At 34.5% G+C, this 20,485-nt stretch overlaps 2 protein-coding genes across 2 annotated transcripts; one reads left to right on the top strand and one right to left on the bottom strand.

The window, feature by feature from the left end:
• Positions 1,745-4,495, top strand: LOC109845871 (probable inactive receptor kinase At5g58300). Its single transcript, XM_020415122.1, has 4 exons — positions 1,745-2,243; positions 3,453-4,019; positions 4,139-4,225; positions 4,338-4,495. Exons 1-4 carry the CDS (start codon positions 1,745-1,747, stop codon positions 4,493-4,495), a joined length of 1,311 nt encoding a protein of 436 aa, XP_020270711.1.
• Positions 4,511-17,669, bottom strand: LOC109845870 (peptidyl-prolyl cis-trans isomerase CYP59-like). The gene is made up of 13 exons (XM_020415121.1): positions 17,426-17,669; positions 17,213-17,317; positions 15,915-16,087; positions 15,138-15,202; positions 14,483-14,580; positions 8,896-9,040; positions 8,725-8,802; positions 8,600-8,646; positions 8,468-8,523; positions 7,764-7,804; positions 5,467-5,575; positions 5,238-5,370; positions 4,511-4,920 (listed from the first exon to the last, which is right to left on the bottom strand). The coding sequence occupies exons 1-13, from the start codon at positions 17,521-17,523 to the stop codon at positions 4,689-4,691; spliced, it is 1,380 nt and encodes a 459-aa protein (XP_020270710.1). The 5' UTR covers positions 17,524-17,669; the 3' UTR covers positions 4,511-4,688.

Raw genomic sequence — 20,485 nt, 5'->3', positions numbered from 1 at the left:
TTCATGAGCAATCCCGGGAACCAACACTGGGGTACGGTCAAGTGGCTTCTACGCTACTTGAGATGCTCATCTGATCGTTGTCTTGAGTATGCCGGGAAAGATTTGCAACTAGAGGGCTTTTGTGATGCAGACTACGCCGGGGACATAGACTCGAGAAGGAGTACGAGCGACTACATCTTCATCTTGGGTGGTGGAGCGATAAGTTGGATCCAAGCTACAGGATACTGTGGCTTTGTCAACAACCAAAGAAGAGTACGTGTCTGCAGCAGAGGCAGCAAATGAGTTGCTATGGTTGAAAACTTTTCTTCTCGAGCTTGGGGTGAGCTTTGAGAAATACCTCATCCACAGCGACAGTCAAAGTGTCATTCACTTATCAGAGAACGACGTATTCCATGCTCGAACCAAACATGTTGACGTGAAGCATCATGCCATACGAAGATGGCAAAGTAGAAACGAGTTCAAGCTTGTGAAGATTGATACGAGATACAATCTAGCCGATATGCTGACCAAGCCAGTTCCGCTCGAGAAGGTGAGGCTGTATGCAGCCTCATATGGCCTCCGTTGAGAATGTTGAGGACAGTGCAAGATGCCAAAGATACAAGACATCCGGATGATACAATCAAGAATGATGTGAATATATGATTAATACTCAATCAAATCTTTAATTGGGAGATTGTCAGCCGCTCTTTGTTGACAAAGGACAGTTAGGCACCGAAAGTTGCCGTTTTTTGAGAAAAAATAAAAAAGGCGGTGGGTAAGGAAATCTCATCCTAGAAACAACTCCTCTCATAGAAGAGTAAGAGAGAAAACACAGAGAGAGATTGTGAGAGTTATTGGAATGTATCTGATCAAGAGAGGGTGTTCTCTTTGATTTATTCTTTTGGGATATAAAAGAATTTGGCGTCGTCGTTGCACCGTAGAATAGCTCCGAAGAAGTGAACCGCGTATATCTGTGAGTACTGTGATTGATTTTTGTGCCTTTATTCTGTGTGTTACGTCTCCGTTCAAGTCGTTATTGTTGGTGTGTATCCTAACACCCCCCCAACCCCCAACCCCCACCCCTCTCCTCAAGACATTTTTGGCAATTCTGAATGCATTGACGTGATGTATTTTGCAGACAGTAAATGTTGTTAGTACTTAGGAATATGTCCACCATGTCTGAAAAGGACTGACTTATTAAGGAATTTTGATCGCCAGCTATCTTAAACTATACATATGAAAGCTTATATGAATCTGTCCGTAATGTAAAACTCGAATCTATCTAGGAAAAAGACTTCATTGTTAAATGAGCTGTTTCTTGGTTCCTCCATCCAAGGCAGATTCTGAATCATTATTAAGTAATCAATAACTAGAAACTAACATAGTGGCCTTGTTATTTCCAGAGATTCCCTTTTTGGCCCTTCCTGAGTCCAAAAGCGTCCACATGACAGTAATTGAGAACCAATAGTCTCCTGTTTCTTTGTTATGCATTCTCCTGAGTTAATTGGTTGAATAAGCTTAATTTTCTTTTCGTGGACTATTATATTTAGTTATATAACACCTCCTGAGTTAATTGGTTGAATAAGCTTAATTTTCTTTTCGTGGACTATTATATTTAGTTATATAACACCACATGGTTTCCCTTCATGGGAGAGGTAAATCTATCCTGAGGCGCGCAGAACTCAAAACTTCAGGATCCACACAAGCCTCGCATATCCGCAGGGAGATTCGCTGTTGTGCATGTTAATTAACCATAAAGAGAACAATGATGTCAAGAGTCCTCGAAGCGAAGAGGAGGCAGCAGCAACAATGGCAAAGGACCGCAAGCCCTTCATACAAAAAGGAACCACACAGTGGCAAGACCAATACTCAATCCCTTTACTCCGTCAACCAATCTGACGACGACGAAGAGGGTTGGTGTGGCATAGCAGGAGAGTTTCCTTTAACGTTTTGTGGTGGAGGCGGCGGTGGGAGCAGTCTAGGGCTAAAAGAAGTGCTGCGATCATCCGTGCAGGTTCTTGGTATGAGCAGCCTTGGTATAACTGAAAAGATCGTGCTTTTAGATGGGTCGACGTTTGCTACTAAGAGATTTAGGAAGGTGGCTGTTGGCAGGACGGATTTTGGGAAGAGGGTGGAGAGAGTGGCTGCTGTTTGCTGGCAGTGCGATTACTTGGTCCCCGTTCGGGCTTACGTTTATTCGAAGAGGACCAAGCTCGTATTATGCAACTATTATCCTATGGGGAGTCTTGCTGATCTTCTTGCAGGTAAAAATTTATCGTATTCATGTTCATATTTTTTTTTCAGTATTCGAGGAGATCTTATGAAGAAAATTAAGAGCAAATTTTTAGGATTGGTTATGTGTGTGTTTTTTGAGGGAGAATATAATCGTTATATCTATTTAGATATTCAATCTTGGCATGTAGAAATAGGGCCCTGCAGCATTAAAACAGTGCATGCGGGAAGATGCGAAGCAATCTGACGTTGATTAATGCTTTCTATAGATGAACGGGGTACTGGTGTCCTCAGAAATTGATAACCAACATCACGTTGCATGCAATGGAAACATTCGGTTCAGTCGCGAGGCACCATTTTTTTGTACCAAGGACATTTTTTTTCTGAGAATTTCCAAAATATTGCACATGGAAAACTCGTACAGTAAGAACTACATTTGAATAGGGGTTAATATTCGACTAATATTCCTATTCATATCAATTGTGAGAGAAGGTCTTATTAAATAATGCGTATTTCTTGTTTTTGCTTTAGAAATATCTAAATTAGCTTTAAAAAGTTTTATTAAAGTCAACTTGATGCACAACAAGCTGCAAATGTTAAACACGCGCTTATACTTACTTATACACATATCTACATCTCTCTATGTTTTAATGTGATTACATGTACTGTCCCTGCTATTATCTTATATCCCTTTTGATGTTCATGCAGGTAGTGGTTGTATATTCCTGTTCTGTGTTGGTAACAAAGTTATATAACTAAGTTACAGAATATCTTAAAGCTTATAAACCTCTCTGCATACGCGTAAATTTCCATATTTTCGAGAGTCACCTGAATTATAAAGGAAGACTGCATCCTTGTACAGGGAACAAGTCGATTTTTTGTTAGCATGTATGATACATGTATTTGTCGATCTGAGCTATAGTTCTTTGGGTAAATTAGTAAGTCAAATTTCCAATTACTTAATGTACCAACTCGATGTACATATATAGTATACATATGTCTCCAATATCCGATACTGCTGGGAATGATCCTATCTGTGGTTTACTATACTACATGATATATCTTTGTATTTAGCTACCAAGTACCGCATTGACTCGCTTATTGATATAACTTTCAGCATCATGCACATTCATTATTTTCTTACTAAGTCGAGGGTAATGGTATACTGACATGAAAATACCATTATATAATGCGTCTTTTTTTTTTAACCTTCTCATCTAAAGTGGAAAATTTCTTTGTAGGAGCCAGAGACCTAGGACACACCCAATTGAACTGGCAAATGAGAGCAAGGATCATCCTACATGTTGCGAGCGCTATATCCTTCATTCATTCTCAGCCTCTCTCAACTGAAGACAGACGCTTTCGATCCAATATCCATGGCAATATAAAGTCCTCCAATGTCTTTATTGGTACCAATTTCTCTGCCCATCTCTCTGATTATGGCTTTGCCCAGCTTGCTCGAACCATTGACACCCCCAATATTGCCCGGGCAAAGAAACCTTTGCCTACCACTTTGGGGGTCGAAAATGGCAAGAAGAAGCGTTCGCAAAAAGAGGATATCTTTGATTTCGGCGTGATGGTTTTCGATGTATTGGGTGGTGCGAGGGCACCTCATCAAATACACTGCATCGTCGAAAGGGTGGAAGAAATAAAAGCTGGGACTTGCCATTTTTTCGAGTACTTTGTTGAAGGGCAAGCGAAGGTTCAAGCATTGAGAGTGTTGGAGGTGGCCTTGGCTTGTACTCATGAATCCCCTGAGGCTAGGCCCTCTGCCGATGAGATACTTGCCATGCTTACTGATGCTCTGAGTAATAGTTATAAACTCTCTAAGTAATAGTTATAAACTACAGGTGATGATAATATATCCGTGTATATACATGAAGACTCTATTTTTATTGGTTTGCTCTTCTCTGCGTTATATGGTTAGTGTTTGAACATTGCCTGGTATGGTTATACATTTGTCATCTGCAGTACAAACAGCTCGAATCAAAGCTAATGCTGACTACGCACAAGGGTAATCACTGAAAATCAGTAAAAAAGAGGGGGTTTTCACAGAAAAAGAAAGGAGTCCGTTAAATTGCTGCATTCCTGCATTGCCATCAATCAGAATGTAAAAGTAAATGCAGGTGCAAAGTCGGACGAGGAACAAGATTGCAGTGGAGATCACACACACCATCTGACGAATTCGACAAAGTTTGAGGTTCCTGAGAAATCAAAGGCATCAGTTGTCGAAGTGAAAGAACTATCACATCAAGGATCAAGCCACCATCAGTTGCATACATGAAACCCTGCTCAAAATTGCCCTCTTTTAGCAACATCTTTTACAATACAAACATTGTATTAAATAAAGAGAAGATGCATTCTTCTCATCTCCTATGCTCATCTCTATGCTTTCTTTCCCTGTACTTATCATCATCTCGATCTCTTTTCTTTCTTTCCAGGTACATATCATCATCTCGGTCTCTTCTTTTCTTTCCCTATGCATCATCATCATCTCGATCTCTCCTCTTTCTTTCATGGTAATCCTCTCTCCTATACCTATCGCTCTCAGATCTCCTATAATCTCTCTCATCCTTCGGTCGGTGACTGCTTTCCGAGCTTCTCCTGTGATCTCTGTGTGCTCGGTCATCTGCTCTCTCGTCAGCTCTATTTTTATCATCATATCTAATATTTTTGTCTTCCAGATCTTCATCAAACACCATGTCATACCTGCAGAAATTTCTTTATATGAGAGGCAGCTCCATATAAATATTAGAATATAGGGTTAATTGCAGATAGACCTCCCGTACCATCGCCAAATTGAACTTCCCAACCCGGTAGTTCTAACATTGCAGATAGACACCCTGAGTGAATTTATGTTTTTGACCCTTTTCAGGGGGACTATCTGCAGAATATATTTTCACTCAGGGGGTCTAACTGCAACAGGAGAACTACCAGGATAGTAAATTTGATTTGGTGATAGTACAGGCGTCTATCCGCAATTAACACTAAACTATATCATTGTTTATCTTGATTTGAATAGAGACCTCTTGCGACCATCTCCGCCGTGTTGGGTCTGATCATTTTTCAGAACATATTTTGGTCCTTGCTGCTTGTTATTGGAGCCTTGTTGACAGTCCCGGGCAATGTGATCAGTATTACCACACTTGAAGCAGCCACCTAAGATAGAGAATTTGCAATATGAAATAAATTATGCGATTCTTCTAAATGTTCGTTATGTTCAATATTTAGTTGAGACTATAGTTTAAAATATACCTTTACGATCTTGACTCCCTTTACCATGTCTGTATTGGTTCCACAATTTGGAAACACTTTGGCTGAAATCCACATGTATTCTGCGGTCATCAATCAACACATTGTCCATCTGTTCGATTACAAATATTGACACAGTCAAAGTTCTGGATTAACATCTAATAGAATCTCCACATGATACCGAAGCGGGAATATAGATATTTCTGATATACTTGTACCGATTGGAAACTTATAACCACAAGCTATAAGTCAAAAACAAAAAAATTTCCTAAAATAGTATTTATACATGCATTGTCAACAAGAAAAGTTTTTTTAGAGGAACAAAGATGGTTTGAATTAGGCATTAATGCAAATCTACAAGTGATAAAGGTCAATAGCAAACCACAGTTGCATCACTTTTGGTCCAAAAGTAGCTGAGCTAACCCAAAGGTAGTAACTAATATAAGAAACTCAAGAACAAGCCAGTTACTGTACTATACATTCAAAACATATTACAAAGGTGTAATATTAATATTAGACATACATATGGAGTAACATAAAAGTTACACCTACCTATGAATAATTAGGTCCATTCTGAACCTTTCATTGTGAAATACAACTTTTAAACCTATAAAGATTAATAATTGCATGAATTAGAGATTTCAAACTGCCTCAGGAAAATAAAAATAATTGTTTTCAAGATTGTTACAGGTTTGCTCTTTTTATCCTATGAGATACATATATTAGAAAATTTCACCAATGAGATTTTGAACCCATGTGGACATTAAAAAGTATATGTGACAATGAATACTTTAGATCCCCACCCTAATATAAATCATTAGCCTGACCGCCTATTAAGGCTTGCAAAGAGGGGGAAATGTACAAGATCATACTCCCTTTAAACACAGGAGTTTGGGAAAAACTTTCCCTAGACGAAACTACCCCTAACTCTCTTGATCATTACATTGTTATCATATCATAATTAATATGTTTAATCCGAATAATTAGTATGTATTCATAATTTATTTGAAAGTATAGTCCTTATATAAAATCCCTATCATCAAATAAGTTTCTATCCCTATCACATGGACTTCCTCTGCGCATGGCCGGCTATGTGTGCGAACTTTTAAGCATACACTAATCTCCTACTAGAAATTCTATTAGATAAATAAGTAGCAATAAAAAATTTCATCTATGTCCACCAATTTTTTTATTTATATATTAAAAGTTAATAGATCTACTTTGCCATGATATCATCCTTGGGCATGTTAATCCATTTTTTATTTATATATTAAAAGTTAATAGATCTACTTTGCCATGATATCATCCTTGGGCATGTTAATCCATAATCACTAACAAAAAGGGATGTTAATAGATCTACTTTGCCATGATATCATCCTTGGGCATGTTAATCCATAATCACTAACAAAAAGGGATAAAGTTTCCACCCAACCTTCTAAATTTTTATTTACAAATTAGAAATTAGTCCAAATTTAATTTGTCTAGGGATTTATTTTTTCTGTGTGGGTATGTAGATCATTTCATATTTTGAAATAACGACGTCAGTAAGATTTACCGAGAAAAGTGTAATGTTATGAGAAATGCCGTATTTGAGGGGTTAAAAAATTTCATCTAAGCCCTCCAAATCTTTTCTTTAAATTAAAAGTTCATTGATCCACTTTACTATAATATCATCTCACCCATGTCACAAATAAAAAGGGATATAGTTTCTATCTAACACCAAAAACGTTTTTTATTTATGAACTAGAAATTAGTCCAAATTTAATTCGTCTAGATATTTATTTTTACTACAATGGATATTTAGATCATTTCATATTTTGAAGTAACGACACCAATGAGATTTACAGAGAAAAGTGTAAGATTAAGGGGGTGCTATGAAAAATCCCATATTTGAGGGCTTTAGATCAAATTCTCAAAGTTGAGAGGTGTTATTGCAACATTCCCAAAACTAAGGGAGTTTCTTCAAATTAAAATAGTTACGAGGTTTTTTTAAGCACCATAAATGTCTTGGGGTATCCTTTTACTGCTTGGGAGATTTAATAACCGAAATGGGTCTTTAGGCCATTTCACATATTGAAGTAACAATGTCCAGTGGCTCTACTGAGAAAAGTGTAAAGTTCAGGGAGGATTATTGCAATATATTTTATGGTAAACATATTTATCTCACAACTGAGTTATAATAAAGAAATAAAGAAAAAAAATCATGACATCTAACCACGTGCAATTCATGTGCATCCCACCTACCTAGTAAAATGAAATGCTCAAGTAAAAGAACGAATAACATAGTGCTTTTTACTTACCTTGAAAAAAGCCCGTTCACATGCCTCGTTGGTTTCAAACTCTGCAAAATGAACCAGAAAGTTGCCGTTAACATGAAAATCTATGGTGCACAAGGCAACACTATATAGTAAGTACTGCCAAAAGAAGTATATCTATGAAAATATATGGTTACAAGTTTCCAATATTACATATGCATAACACTGTGCAGCAGTGATCATACAACATCAAAAAGAAGAACAAGGCCTTTATGTTCCAATAACCACATGGTCAGTTAATCACCTTAATTGGATAGGAACATCATTAACTTCTAGTTTTCAACATCATTTGTCAATATAATATATCAAGGAAACAATTAACCATGCCTGAGATGGTGGTGGAACTTGAAATGTTCATGTAGATGTGGGATGAGAACTTTATGCAAATGGAGATGGAAACCCAAAAGAGGGAAATCTAAAGAGAAGAGAAGAGAACAAAAGAGTAAACTGGAAGTAAGGCAACCGCACAAAGCTGATTGATAACTGGGATACAAACATACGACAAGAAGGTGGTGGCTCGTGTTTTCGATGAAGGGATAGGGAAGAGCAAGTCAATACTCAGGTTAGCAAGATGATAGCAATCAATCCTCATATCAAGTCTTCAGAATTATTGAAGACCTTAGATTCATTCTACTTATAAAATAAGAGGAGATGTGATATGGACACATATGAAGACTAAATGCACTCACCAATAAAAGCATAGCATAGGCTATCTCCAGTCTTATAATCACGAATTATATCAGCTCTGAAAAAGTGAAAAATCTAGTGACATTTCAAGAAACGAACAAAGAGAAGGAAAAAAAAATATAACTAGTACTCACGATGTTACGGTCCCAAAACGAGAAAATATTGTAAATAAATCCTCGTCCTGCATCATTCAGGAGACAACAATTAGCACGTTATACCTTCTAAAATAGCTATTTAAACAACCGAACTAATGACGAACCTGAGTGACTGGATTAAGTTTGCAAACAAATAAGACATTCTCCGGTGGCTTTATCTCAGCATCTGGGATGTCTCCTATCTGATCACATAAATTTAATGTAAATACGCAAACAAAAGCAATTAAATGGATACAACTATAAGAAAGTTGCAAAATTTTGGTAAAAGTTCGTACACTCTCTAGAATAGCTGCATTAGTATGAGCATCTTTAGCACGAATCAACTCCTCAAGTTCTTCTGGTGCTAATTTTTCATCCATGGGCACCCAAGTATCTTCCAGGCGCTCCTCTGCTGTCTGCATATTTACCAAATCATACTCCCTTTAAAAAAGCACGAGTTCGGGAAAATCTTTCGGTAGACAAAAATATCATTGGAATTTAAATATTATTCCATTAAGTAAGAGTAAGTTGATAAATTGATAAATTTTTATTGAATATACATAATATGAAGATAAGGATACAATTTAAATTGAAATGTAAATCTAAATAAAATTATTAAATGCCAAATTTACAAATGTCTACAAAATAAAGGGTGTATATGCAAAAACTAAATAAATTAATGAGACAAATAATGTCTACCCCAAAGGTCGAACCCGAAAATAACGTAGACCTACAAATGTACATAATGTGGATGCAATATTTACAAAATCCACCAAACAAATTAAAGAGACAAATTATTCTCAAAATTATAAAAAAAAATTTAAGGAAAACAAAAATCATACTCCCTTTAAAAGCACGAGTTCGGGAAAAGCTTTCCATAGTCAAAATTATCTTGTACTATTTTAAATATTTAATTTAAATTATAATCTATCCTAATCATACTTATATCCTATCCTAATACCCCATGAATTATCTATAGCTCAACAATTTAAATAAGATTAATGAAATATATGAAACAGCTCCGTAGTATCAGCTTAATACATGGAGTATTACAAAAAAAAGCAAAAAGTTCTAAAAATTAAACAAAATACTCTCAAAAGTTTAAAATTACACAAAATAAAAAGCTAAAAATTTAGAACTTGGCAAAGAAAAGAATAATTGTGTGATATTCTTTCATTAAGATATATTAGAACTTGGCAAAGAAAAGAATAATTGTGTGATATTCTTTCATTAAGATATATAAATATAACTTATAATCTAAGGTTTACTATCCCTTTTCATAATCTGAAAATAGTCAAGTTGATACTGGTAAAAAAATAGGAATAATAATAGATTAAAAATATCCAATTAAAGAAAAAAAATTTAAAAATATATATGATAGACCAAAGGTCGAACCCGGGAACAACGTAGACCTACAAATGTACATAATGTGGATGAGATATTTATAAAATCCACCAAACAAATTAAAGAGATAAAAGTCATTCTCAAAATTATAAAAAAGAAAAATTAAGGAAAACAAAAATCATATTCCATTTAAAAGCACGAGTTCGGGAAAGCTCTCCATAGTCAAAGTCAAAATTATCTTGTACTATTTTAAATATTTAATTTAAATTATAATATATCCTAATCATACTTATATCCTATCCTAATATCCCATGAACTATCTATATCTCAACAAATTAAATAAAATTAATAAAATATATGAAACAACTCCGTAGTATTAGCTTAATACATGAAGTATTACAAAATAAAAATAAAAAGTTTTAAAAGTTAGACAAAATACTCTCAAAAGTTTAAAATTACACAATTAAAAGCTAAAAATTTAGAACTTGGCAAAGAAAAGAATAATTGTGTGATATTCTTTCATTAAAATATATAAATATAACTTATAATTTAAGGTTTATTATCCCTTTTCAGAATCTGAAAATAGTCAAGTTGATACTGATAAAAAAATAGTAATAATAACAGATTAAAAATATCTAGTTAAAGAATAAAATTTTTAAAAAATATATGATAGATTAAAATATAATGTTATTGTATAAATTAAAATAATTGCATATAATTTTACCAATAAGTTAGAGCAGCAAAAATACATAAGTATCATTAATTGATAGAAGACTAAATCGCAAAAAGTTGATAAAAGACTATAATATAATAACTTAACATTAATTGATTATAATCTATAAATATTGATCTCTAATGGTAATATTATTTATAGGGTAAAAAATTATAAAGATTTATGTATGTAGAAGTATTAGAAAATTTAGAGATATCCTTCAAAAGAATCAAGTGGTTTTCATTTCAAATGGAATTTGAAACGTCCATGAATCACTTTAATTAACACTAACATAACTTATATTTATCAAAGAAACGACTGAATACCCTCTGAAGAATATATTAAACAACTTTGTTCCAATCAAGGAAACATTCTTCCTAGAAGATAAAAGAAAAATTACCATGTCATGACTCTGTGTAAGCAAAAAATATAAAACTTCCCTTTTTCTTTTTCTTATATAGTATCATGACCATGCGTGCGACTTTATATAGGGGTATGACTACTAACAGAGAATTAATTCTTAAAGACACGATCAAATATAATGATGTAATAACACTATTAGAATTTAAGATCTCTAAATATGAAGGTAGTATATTTCATTACTAAATTTTTTATGAAATGCCACTAAATATAAAATTCACCTTATATTTGTCTCAAATTTATAAAGGAGATATGCATGTCACCGTAAATTACGTCAATAATATATATCAATCCAAAGATACAACTTACTGAAGAAAGAGATATGCATGTCACCGTAAATTACGTCAATAATATATATCAATCCAAAGATACAACTTACTGAAGAAATAAGAGATTAATAAACAAACAAAGCAAACATCCATATAACACTGTAAAGAAAAAATATTACATTTTAAAGCTAATATACAACGTTCTTTTAGAGTAAGCTTCCAAGACAAAAGCATCTTCATTAAGGCTCTTTATAAATGCAGCAAAATTTTAAATTACTAATATATACAACCTTTATAATATTCGAAAGAGGTATGATCTTAGAAAACCAACTCCAAAATTCATGTAATTAAACATTATACAGACACACTATCGCACCTTTAAGGCAATGATAACTACCATTTATAATAGAGTTGAGCATTGGTTCTATGTTTGCAAAGGCTGCAACAAGAAAGTGGATAGAGATGTTAATAATAAGTGTCCAGATGATAAATGTTGTAGAATCACCGATGTAGTACCAAGGTTAAGTGATATCTCTTCTTCATGAAATAAATATATCAAAATTAAATATTAATATTATAACTTAAAGCAAATTGATAATAAAAAATATAATGTATTTAGTTCAGATCCTCATGAAAAATAACACAGACAGAGGCAAAGGTAACATTATGACACAGCAGAAATTCTTATTGAATGCACAACAGAAGAATTAATTACAAAAAAAAGAGATAGCTCCTAACCTTATTTAAGTAATAAATTAAAAGCACACAAAATTTTATATATATGAAATTAACATTTATTCTTATTAAAATAGGAAAAAAATCAAAGTCCGTATTGTCAGAAGTTTGTGTTGAACATAAGAAATATATTTAATTTTTTTGTGAATTTAGACAAGAAGACAAAAGATGAATAAACTCAAGGAAAGATAATATGCTCCAATCTCATATCACAATCGATGTAGATGATGAAGACACTATTCTAGAATTGCTCATGAAAAAGATAAAGATGAAGAAGGATTGATATTGACTCAATAAAAAATAAAATTGAAGCCACAAAAGATAATGTTTTGTGAATTGTTATAAAATAGTTTTATTTTTTAGTAAAATTAGGAATCTTTAGAAGAGATTTTCATAATTTTGTGAATTGTTATAAAATAGTTTTATTTTTTAGTAAAATTAGGAATCTTTAGAAGAGATTTTCATAAACTATTTTTAGTGCTTTCATATGCACGTGTTTTTAGTAAAATTAGGAATCTTTAGAAGAGATTTTCATAAACTATTTTTAGTGCTTTCATATGCACGTGGATGTTTTTATCATATAAAAGTGTACTGGAGTTAGCATTAATCTTCAATTTATAATTTTTTTATTAACTATTTTATGTTATTTTAGCCCACTTTAAATCAATCATCTTGACTCGTTGGCTTTATTATTCATCTTTCTTTTATAATGTTATTTTTTCAAGTGTTTTCACTTTCATAACACTATACCTCCTCAGGTCAAGCTCGGTTTCATGCCAATCCAAATAAAATAAAATTTTAAATTGGCTTTAGATTATATTTATCTCCTGACAATTCAACTATCAACATAAAAATTTGAACTGGGTGTAGCCTATTCAAACAAACATCAAATAAATAAATAACCAAAGTGTAATCGAGGAATAAATTTTATTAAGAAAATAAACAAAAAATACTTAATCAAAGTGAACAAAAATTATCAAAGAGTAACCGAGGAACAAATTTTAGTAAGAAAATAAACCAAAAATACCTAATCACAATATTTAACCACGTGCATTGCACGTACATAAAATCTAGTAGAAAGAAAAGAAGACCATAAGATAAGTAGTAAAAAGAAATTACGCCCAACAAAACTGTAAAAACAGAAAAAGAAACAGAATAATGTGTCGCCGATGTTGACAGGATAAAGCTAAAACTAGAATGTTGATGTGATGATGACAGGAAGAAATCAGGCAGATAAAGAAGTTGCTAGTCAAACATTTAGAAGTTAGACAAGGAGATGACCAGATGTCAGTTAGAAGTGGAGGCTTAAAGTTTAAAATTGATTATTAAATTCCATGCTAGTCTAATTACGATGACAAGCGTTAGATTCGTAAGCATTTGTGATTTTCTTTTTCTACAGGTCCATTAGGGACAAGACATGCTATTATTTCTCAAGGTTAAAGGTGATTTATCATTTATACAATATAAAACATGCAACTTACATAAGGCGCCAACATCCTACGGATTTTCATGAACCAATGACGATTTTGTCATGTAATTTTGTAATCAGAATATTGTTTAGAGCAAAGACTTACAAAAGCAATAAAGGAACCAGAGATGGATCCCTAGTTATCATATTTGGCAAGAACTACTGTACCACAATGGTAAAGCATTTGGGCAACCATGCAAGAAGGATGTCATGTTCTGTGCTCATATACAAAATTATGGAGCACAATGAACCATGGATACTGAGATGGTGTATAAAAAAGTGGTCCAGTTGTAAATGGAAAAAAATCAAGTAAGATTTGGAACACGTAGTAGATATCCTTTATCTTTTTTCTTTTCTTTTCTTTTCTGTGTGTTGTTGTACAAGTCATTTTTTACAAAAGCCTATTGGGAGAGATGATGCCTATTAAGAGAGATGATCAGAACATTCAAGTTTACCCAGAGGAACATGGCACCATAGATAGACTTAAATCAATCATTAACTTTGATTTAGCAATTTGTTTTGCTAGAATTGAACTTGTTGAATTTTCCATTTAAATTATCAGTACTTAGTTTATAATTTCATCAATTATAGTTTATTTTCCGTTCAGTTCATTTGAGTCTGCATTTTGTTTGCATAAAGTTTCATTAAATCGCATATTGGAATCCTATTGATTGCGTTACGTCGCCTACTGTGTACAGAAACGGTGAATGATCTATGCTTACATGCGAAGACAAAATCCCTGTCAATGTTTTTTCATTCAGACAAAACTTTGTACTTTTCTTGAAGCGTGGAGAACGTGCACATGCATGAACAGAAGTACTTCTTAATTAAATCAATTAGAAGAAATACATGACAGATCTTTCATAACGGGTGATAGAATCTGAAGATCTTTCAATTAAGAAAAGCTAATACAGACTGTAGAGTACGAAACAAACCTTATGTCTTTAAATGGTCTGCCTTTATCATCAACAAGTGATTCGTTTATCTTTGCCAAGGTATCTAAGCCTTCTTTTTCTTCAACAAGCCCAAATACCTGCATAAATAAAGGAGATTCAATTTCCTGGCTTGCTTGTTATTAGAAGGGTACCCCTGAGGTTTTTGCACATGATCCCCTTAAACTTATGCCCCCGAACTTGTCTCATTTAACACTTACACCCAAAATAACACTGACAACTTTGACTGCCACGTGCCAGCAGCAAATGATGAAAATGCCCTCAGTTCATTAAAAAATTTACCTTTAACAAAACAAAAAAATAAATAAATAAAATGAAAGAATTAGTAAAGAAAACCAGGTGAGGAAACAAAATGACCAGTCATTTAAAACATAAACATATGATATTTGAAAGTTCTACTCAAAAGCTACCAAAAGCAAGAATCACATCCTTTATTCTCTTTCTATGAAACGCCGTGATAGCAATTGCACATGCATGCATCTCCAATAATATCTAGGACAATAGAAAAATCAAACAAGCTAATTTCCTCGAATTGGAGATTACTAGTTGACTAATGCATCCACATACATACATTTTAGAAAGAGAACACGTATTTAAGTTATACAACTTAAGCTCTATTCCTTAACACAGTTTGTACTGGAACAACTAAGACTCCCATATCAGGATCAGCCTGGACATAAAAGCACATCATGTATTGAGGACCTAAAAAAGACATCTATAAACAGCTATAAGCCTAGGTCAATCCAGATTTGATGCCTCAGGATTCATTAGAAGGAATGTATATGTAGATTAAAAACACAAGATCAACAAGAAAAGACCTATAAAACCAGTATTTGCTTATATGACTTGAGAAATTGTACATACAACAGAAAGATATGAACTGTTTAAACTAAAGAATAGCTTTTATTCATTAGCTTTTATTCATAACTTATAATTGACATAGGCCATGATATTGTCTTCCTAAAATACAGGGTGAGAAATTTCCAAAAAGGACCTTCTAAGCATGAATTCTCTGTCATTCATTGACAAACTGAATTATGTCCACCTCCACAAAAACATCACAGAGTAAATTAAAAGTTACACCAAAACTTAACCAACCAATAAAAGATAAAGGCATAAAATAAACATCCAAATCCAGCAGATGAAGAATCATGAACCCATGAATTATGGTATTGTAACCCATATATGCCGGGGAGTCTGTTATTAACTTCTAGCAAATTTAAGCTGTGCAACTGCATTGCATCATGCTTCTTGATAGGATTCACAATAAATCTCAGGTGGATAAGAAGGTCCTCCTATGGCTGATGTAGACACAGAATCGTACCAATCTTCTCCAACTTCAAATAATAAAACATTTTACTGTTCTGATTCATACTTCATTTTAGCCCTAACATGCTAAGAAGGTAACTATTTCAGCTTGCAAGAAACATGACAAGGATTCCAGTTACTTTGCAAATGTTATGGTATACCTGAGAAGCATTGCAATCCTCACCAGCACTAGCCATTGCTACAGTCCCCATTTTAGAATGTTTTAAGTCTGGATGAATTTCATCCTTAAAAAAGCGAGCCTGTTCACCATAGAGGAATCTGAAGGATCACAATGTAAGCCGAATGTTAAATTTCTATAAAAGAAATAAATAAGCAGAGTAGCCGATAAATGGAATTAGAAATTAGAACTGAAACAATTAACAGATAGAGACAGATATTATAAACAATCAATCATAATCAACTTTATCTAAGACTTGGTAGCAATTTCTAAGCGAACAAACTATAGGTAACAAAGGGCGTCACCGCAAAAATTTTAATATGGTTTTCCACAGGAAATCACCTCTATCTCTAAACGAGGCACGATTAACCAATACAAAATGAAATACAGAAATCTGAAGTCATATGCATGATCATTAGTACCATACATCCTCAAGGCTCATTAGTAACATTATTACAGCTTGCCAACACGATTCACCAATAATTACCTTAAACTTAAGACTAAACCGTATAATGGCTTTCACATTGTTGCATGCTGGATACTGGTAGTATTTCTCAACAAGAAGTTAGTCTTCGCCGCAAAAAAGTAACAAGCCTAAAAAGGGAAATAATTCAGGATCTTTTGCATCAGGACACTTAACCCCAAGTGTATAAATATCTTTAGCCCTCAAGCCTTCCTCAAGTACAAATAAATAGACAACAGTTACACTTTTCTTCACTACAGATAGTTGGATTGCTCTCAGAAGAAACTCTTAAAAGTATAATTTAAATCATAATTTTACCCAATATTTTGTTACATGCGATTGAGGTGAGCACCGATCCATCAAATAGATGCTAATTGCTAGAATTAGGGAGAAAAAAAATAAACAAAACCCTCAACTTCAAGCCAATTTAATTGCATCTTGATGATTGATAAAAAATTCTATAATCTAATATAATGGATTAGAGACAGAATATCACAAAATTGATATAGGGAATTTTGACTCTAGTGCTTATTTCAGAAAGATTTATACCAATACTTGGTCCACCACGCAAAGTTAAAGTCTTAAAATGCAAATGTTACTTTACGCCAAGCTAGATGTGATCAGCTATTGGAAAAACAAGTTCCTTTTTTTTAAAATGCAAATGTTACTTTACGCCAAGCTAGATGTGATCAGCTATTGGAAAAACAAGTTCCTTTTTTTTTTAAAGAACAAAATTAATCGCATGTCAGTAAAAGCTACTAACTTGTAGACGGAGTCACCTCCGGCGCCGGTGCCGGTAGGGTCACCGGTCTGCGCCATGAAATCCTTCTCAACTTTGTGAAACAAGCAGCCATTGTAGTACTTCATCCTGCAAACAATCAAGAATTCAAATATCAACCAAATAAAAGAATAAATCACGGGGGGAGAAACGAGAGAGAGAGAGAGAGAGAGAGAGAGAGAGAGAGAGAGATTGTACTTGCAAAGCTTGAGGAAGTTCTTTGCGGTCAAAGGGCATCGATCGGCGTGAAGATCCACCACGACGTCGCCCACGCTGGTCACGATTAGAACGGACATCGCTCTAAATTTTGAGTAATTGGGTTTAGGGTTTTTACTGAGATTAGATGCTCTGAACTGAACGCGAAATCGACGGAGGAGTCGACGAGGAAAATGGGGGAAGGAGAAAGTAGGGTGTTTGCCTTTTTGCGGGTCGGGTATTCTTGGATGTCGAACGAATAGCACCGCTTTTAATGTTTCTTATTCTGAATTAGTCCCTCAAATCATGGAAATTGCTACTACGTTCCGCAACTCTTCATTTTATCTCAAGAGGGTTTTTCGATATTAGCCCCTTACATCTTCAATATTTTGGTAATAGTCCACCAGGTATTTGAAATTTATATCAGCCCCCAAATCTCATGATCATGTTGAAATGAGTCCACCCACTTAAAGAATGAAAGACTTGAGATGGAATATTAACTTTAACTTTTAGCTAGATTGGTTGTTATGCCCCTTTGGTTACAAACCTACGCTCATTACTCATTTAACTTACACTCGTTTAGAACGTCAACCCCATTTCATCACAAACTCAAACCCAATTCGACCCTCATCTTCTCAAACATACCGTTTATCCTCAAACCTAGTTAATTCAATCTCCGATGGTGCCTATAGCCACCAATGAGGGGATCATTATCTCAAAATTAGACAATTGTAAAGCTTCCGAGTTGTTAGATGTCGACGAATACAACTCAAGAATTGATGCTACACATTTGGGATACTTCCATTGGGAATTCTGATGGGTAAGAAGCGTGGAAAAGGCAATGAAGCCAGAGATTTGCTTGCACTAGTGAAGAATGCGCTGTTGGAAGGCATTACAATGAATATTATTGAAACCTTGTATTTTAGGAAATCCTAGTTGCCGTGGATATAGGAGATCAGTTAACCATATAAATTTCATATTTTTGTCTCTTAATCTATTACTCTGCGGTAACTGCTTTACTCTTTTGTTCAAACTATTATTTTCTTGGTGTTTTCATATTGCCCGGTGATTGATTGGTCCATAAAGAAGAAGGAGATCTAATCAGGGTGTTCGGTGACGCTTCCACAGGTGATGCTTATGCATAAATCATTGGTTAGTGCGCAATGATCAGTGTCAGGTTGCGGGAGGCATGCGCCAACAATTGGTGGTGGAGCTAAATGTCAATTTGATTAGAATTGTCTTTGAGGAAAGTTTCAATATTCGCAGCATGGAAATGGAAAATTTTTTAGTTATGAAGACTGAGTGTAAAAAGATCAATGGTAAAAGGGATCTTGGGCTTTGACGGAAAAGGATGGAGGTCGTCTTGGTCCAACATGACTTAGATCAAGCTTTTGCTAGGAGTGAACAAGAAGTCGGAGAAAATAGCAAGTGACATGTCTTACATGAAATGGTCAGAAGTTGTGGAGTACAATTCTACTAGCTCATTCTTACGAAGTGGGGTGCCACGTAATTGAGGGGAGGATTGCACTTAGTTTGTGGAAGAAATTTTAGGAGTTGTACATAACCAAGAATGCATCCACTAACTTGTATTGGAAGTAGTAGTTGTATGGACTGCGGATAAAGGAATGTACGATAATGTTAGAGCATATGAGAAACTTCAATAGGATAGTGACCGAGTCAACAGTGATAGGGTCAAAGGTTAAAGATGATGACAAAGCGAGAAGTTTCTTGAATTCTCTTCGAGCAAGTTAATAATTTCTAAACACATTGCTAACTATAAGGCAAGGCGATAATCACCAAGATCGAGATCAAAGCAGTGTTCCTCACGGATGATTTTCAGTGACAACAAGATGTTGGTGATGATTTGGGTTTTTGATGTCATGTCGGTAGCAGATGTGTTTGGAAGATATCTAAACGGGACAAGTTCGCGAGCTAAGTTGTGCTTCTTTTGCTAAGGGAATGTTATGTGAAGAAAGACTATTTCAAATGGTAAGAGTGGTTGAGGGGGTAAGATATGATGGATCAGGTGGCCCAAACTTTATATGCAGCGGGTATTACAGGAAATCAACTAAATGATGCATTAGCAGTTATGGAGGATGAAAGTCAACAAATCAAGGTGTTGATGGTTTCCAAGAACAACACTTCTTGTGGTGGTTAGATATTAGATTATAGAACATCGGCTCATATATATTTACAAACAAGCATGTTTGTCTCCCTAGTGCAAGAAGTCAAGGAGATTATGTACACAGTGGATGGCTTGAGATGCGACATTGTGGGTGTAGGAAGGGAAGAAGGGGAGCATGGTCATCTTGGAGAATGTTCAGTTAATCTCGAAGATGAGGAAGAATATGATTATCCATTGGGGTGCTTAACTTTATGGGCTACCTAGAGCCTCCATTCTACAGAGGCGGAATTTTATCAAGAGGGCGAGGTATTGCTGGATTGAGGAGTCAAAGGAGCACGAATTTACAGCGAAGGCAAGTCAGATCCCGACGAACTTCAGCATAAAGAGGAGGGCTTTCGAAGGATCTGAACCCGTATTTCCCCCCGTCCGTTCCTTGAGATTAGGCTTGATCTTAATCTTGAGAAGAGCTACTGATTTTTCTTGGTCGATTAGTGCTTCAAGCGAATACTTCCTTGGTGAAGTAGGAGCTCTGTCAATTTTCTGGCAACCAGATCTGATCTGCGGTCGTCCATGGATATCAACATCCCCGGCATAGACGAAGACCCCACGCAAGCAAGAGTTGATAAACAGTTCTTGTGTTTATTTTCTAGGAAGTTATAATCTTTATTTTTATTATTTGAATTCATTGTAAACGATCAAAGTTGTAATGAACTCGATAATGAAGACTACTTTCGATGAAAACATGCCTCTTTTTTTGAAAACTCTGCCTACAGGCTAAAATCAACTCTTAATCACCTAGACAATATTTAAAAATGACATAGTGCAAAATATCAGAAAATTATCTAAGGGTTAAAGGGGGTTTCATGATATGACCTAAACTTTAGATGGTTTTCTGATATTTTGGAAGTTATGCGAGCTTATTTGATAATAGTCCAAAG

The sequence above is a fragment of the Asparagus officinalis genome, chromosome 6 (genome assembly GCF_001876935.1).
Source record: "Asparagus officinalis chromosome 6, Aspof.V1, whole genome shotgun sequence".
Taxonomy (NCBI): domain Eukaryota; kingdom Viridiplantae; phylum Streptophyta; class Magnoliopsida; order Asparagales; family Asparagaceae; genus Asparagus; species Asparagus officinalis.
This window is presented reverse-complemented; position numbering and strand designations above follow the sequence as displayed.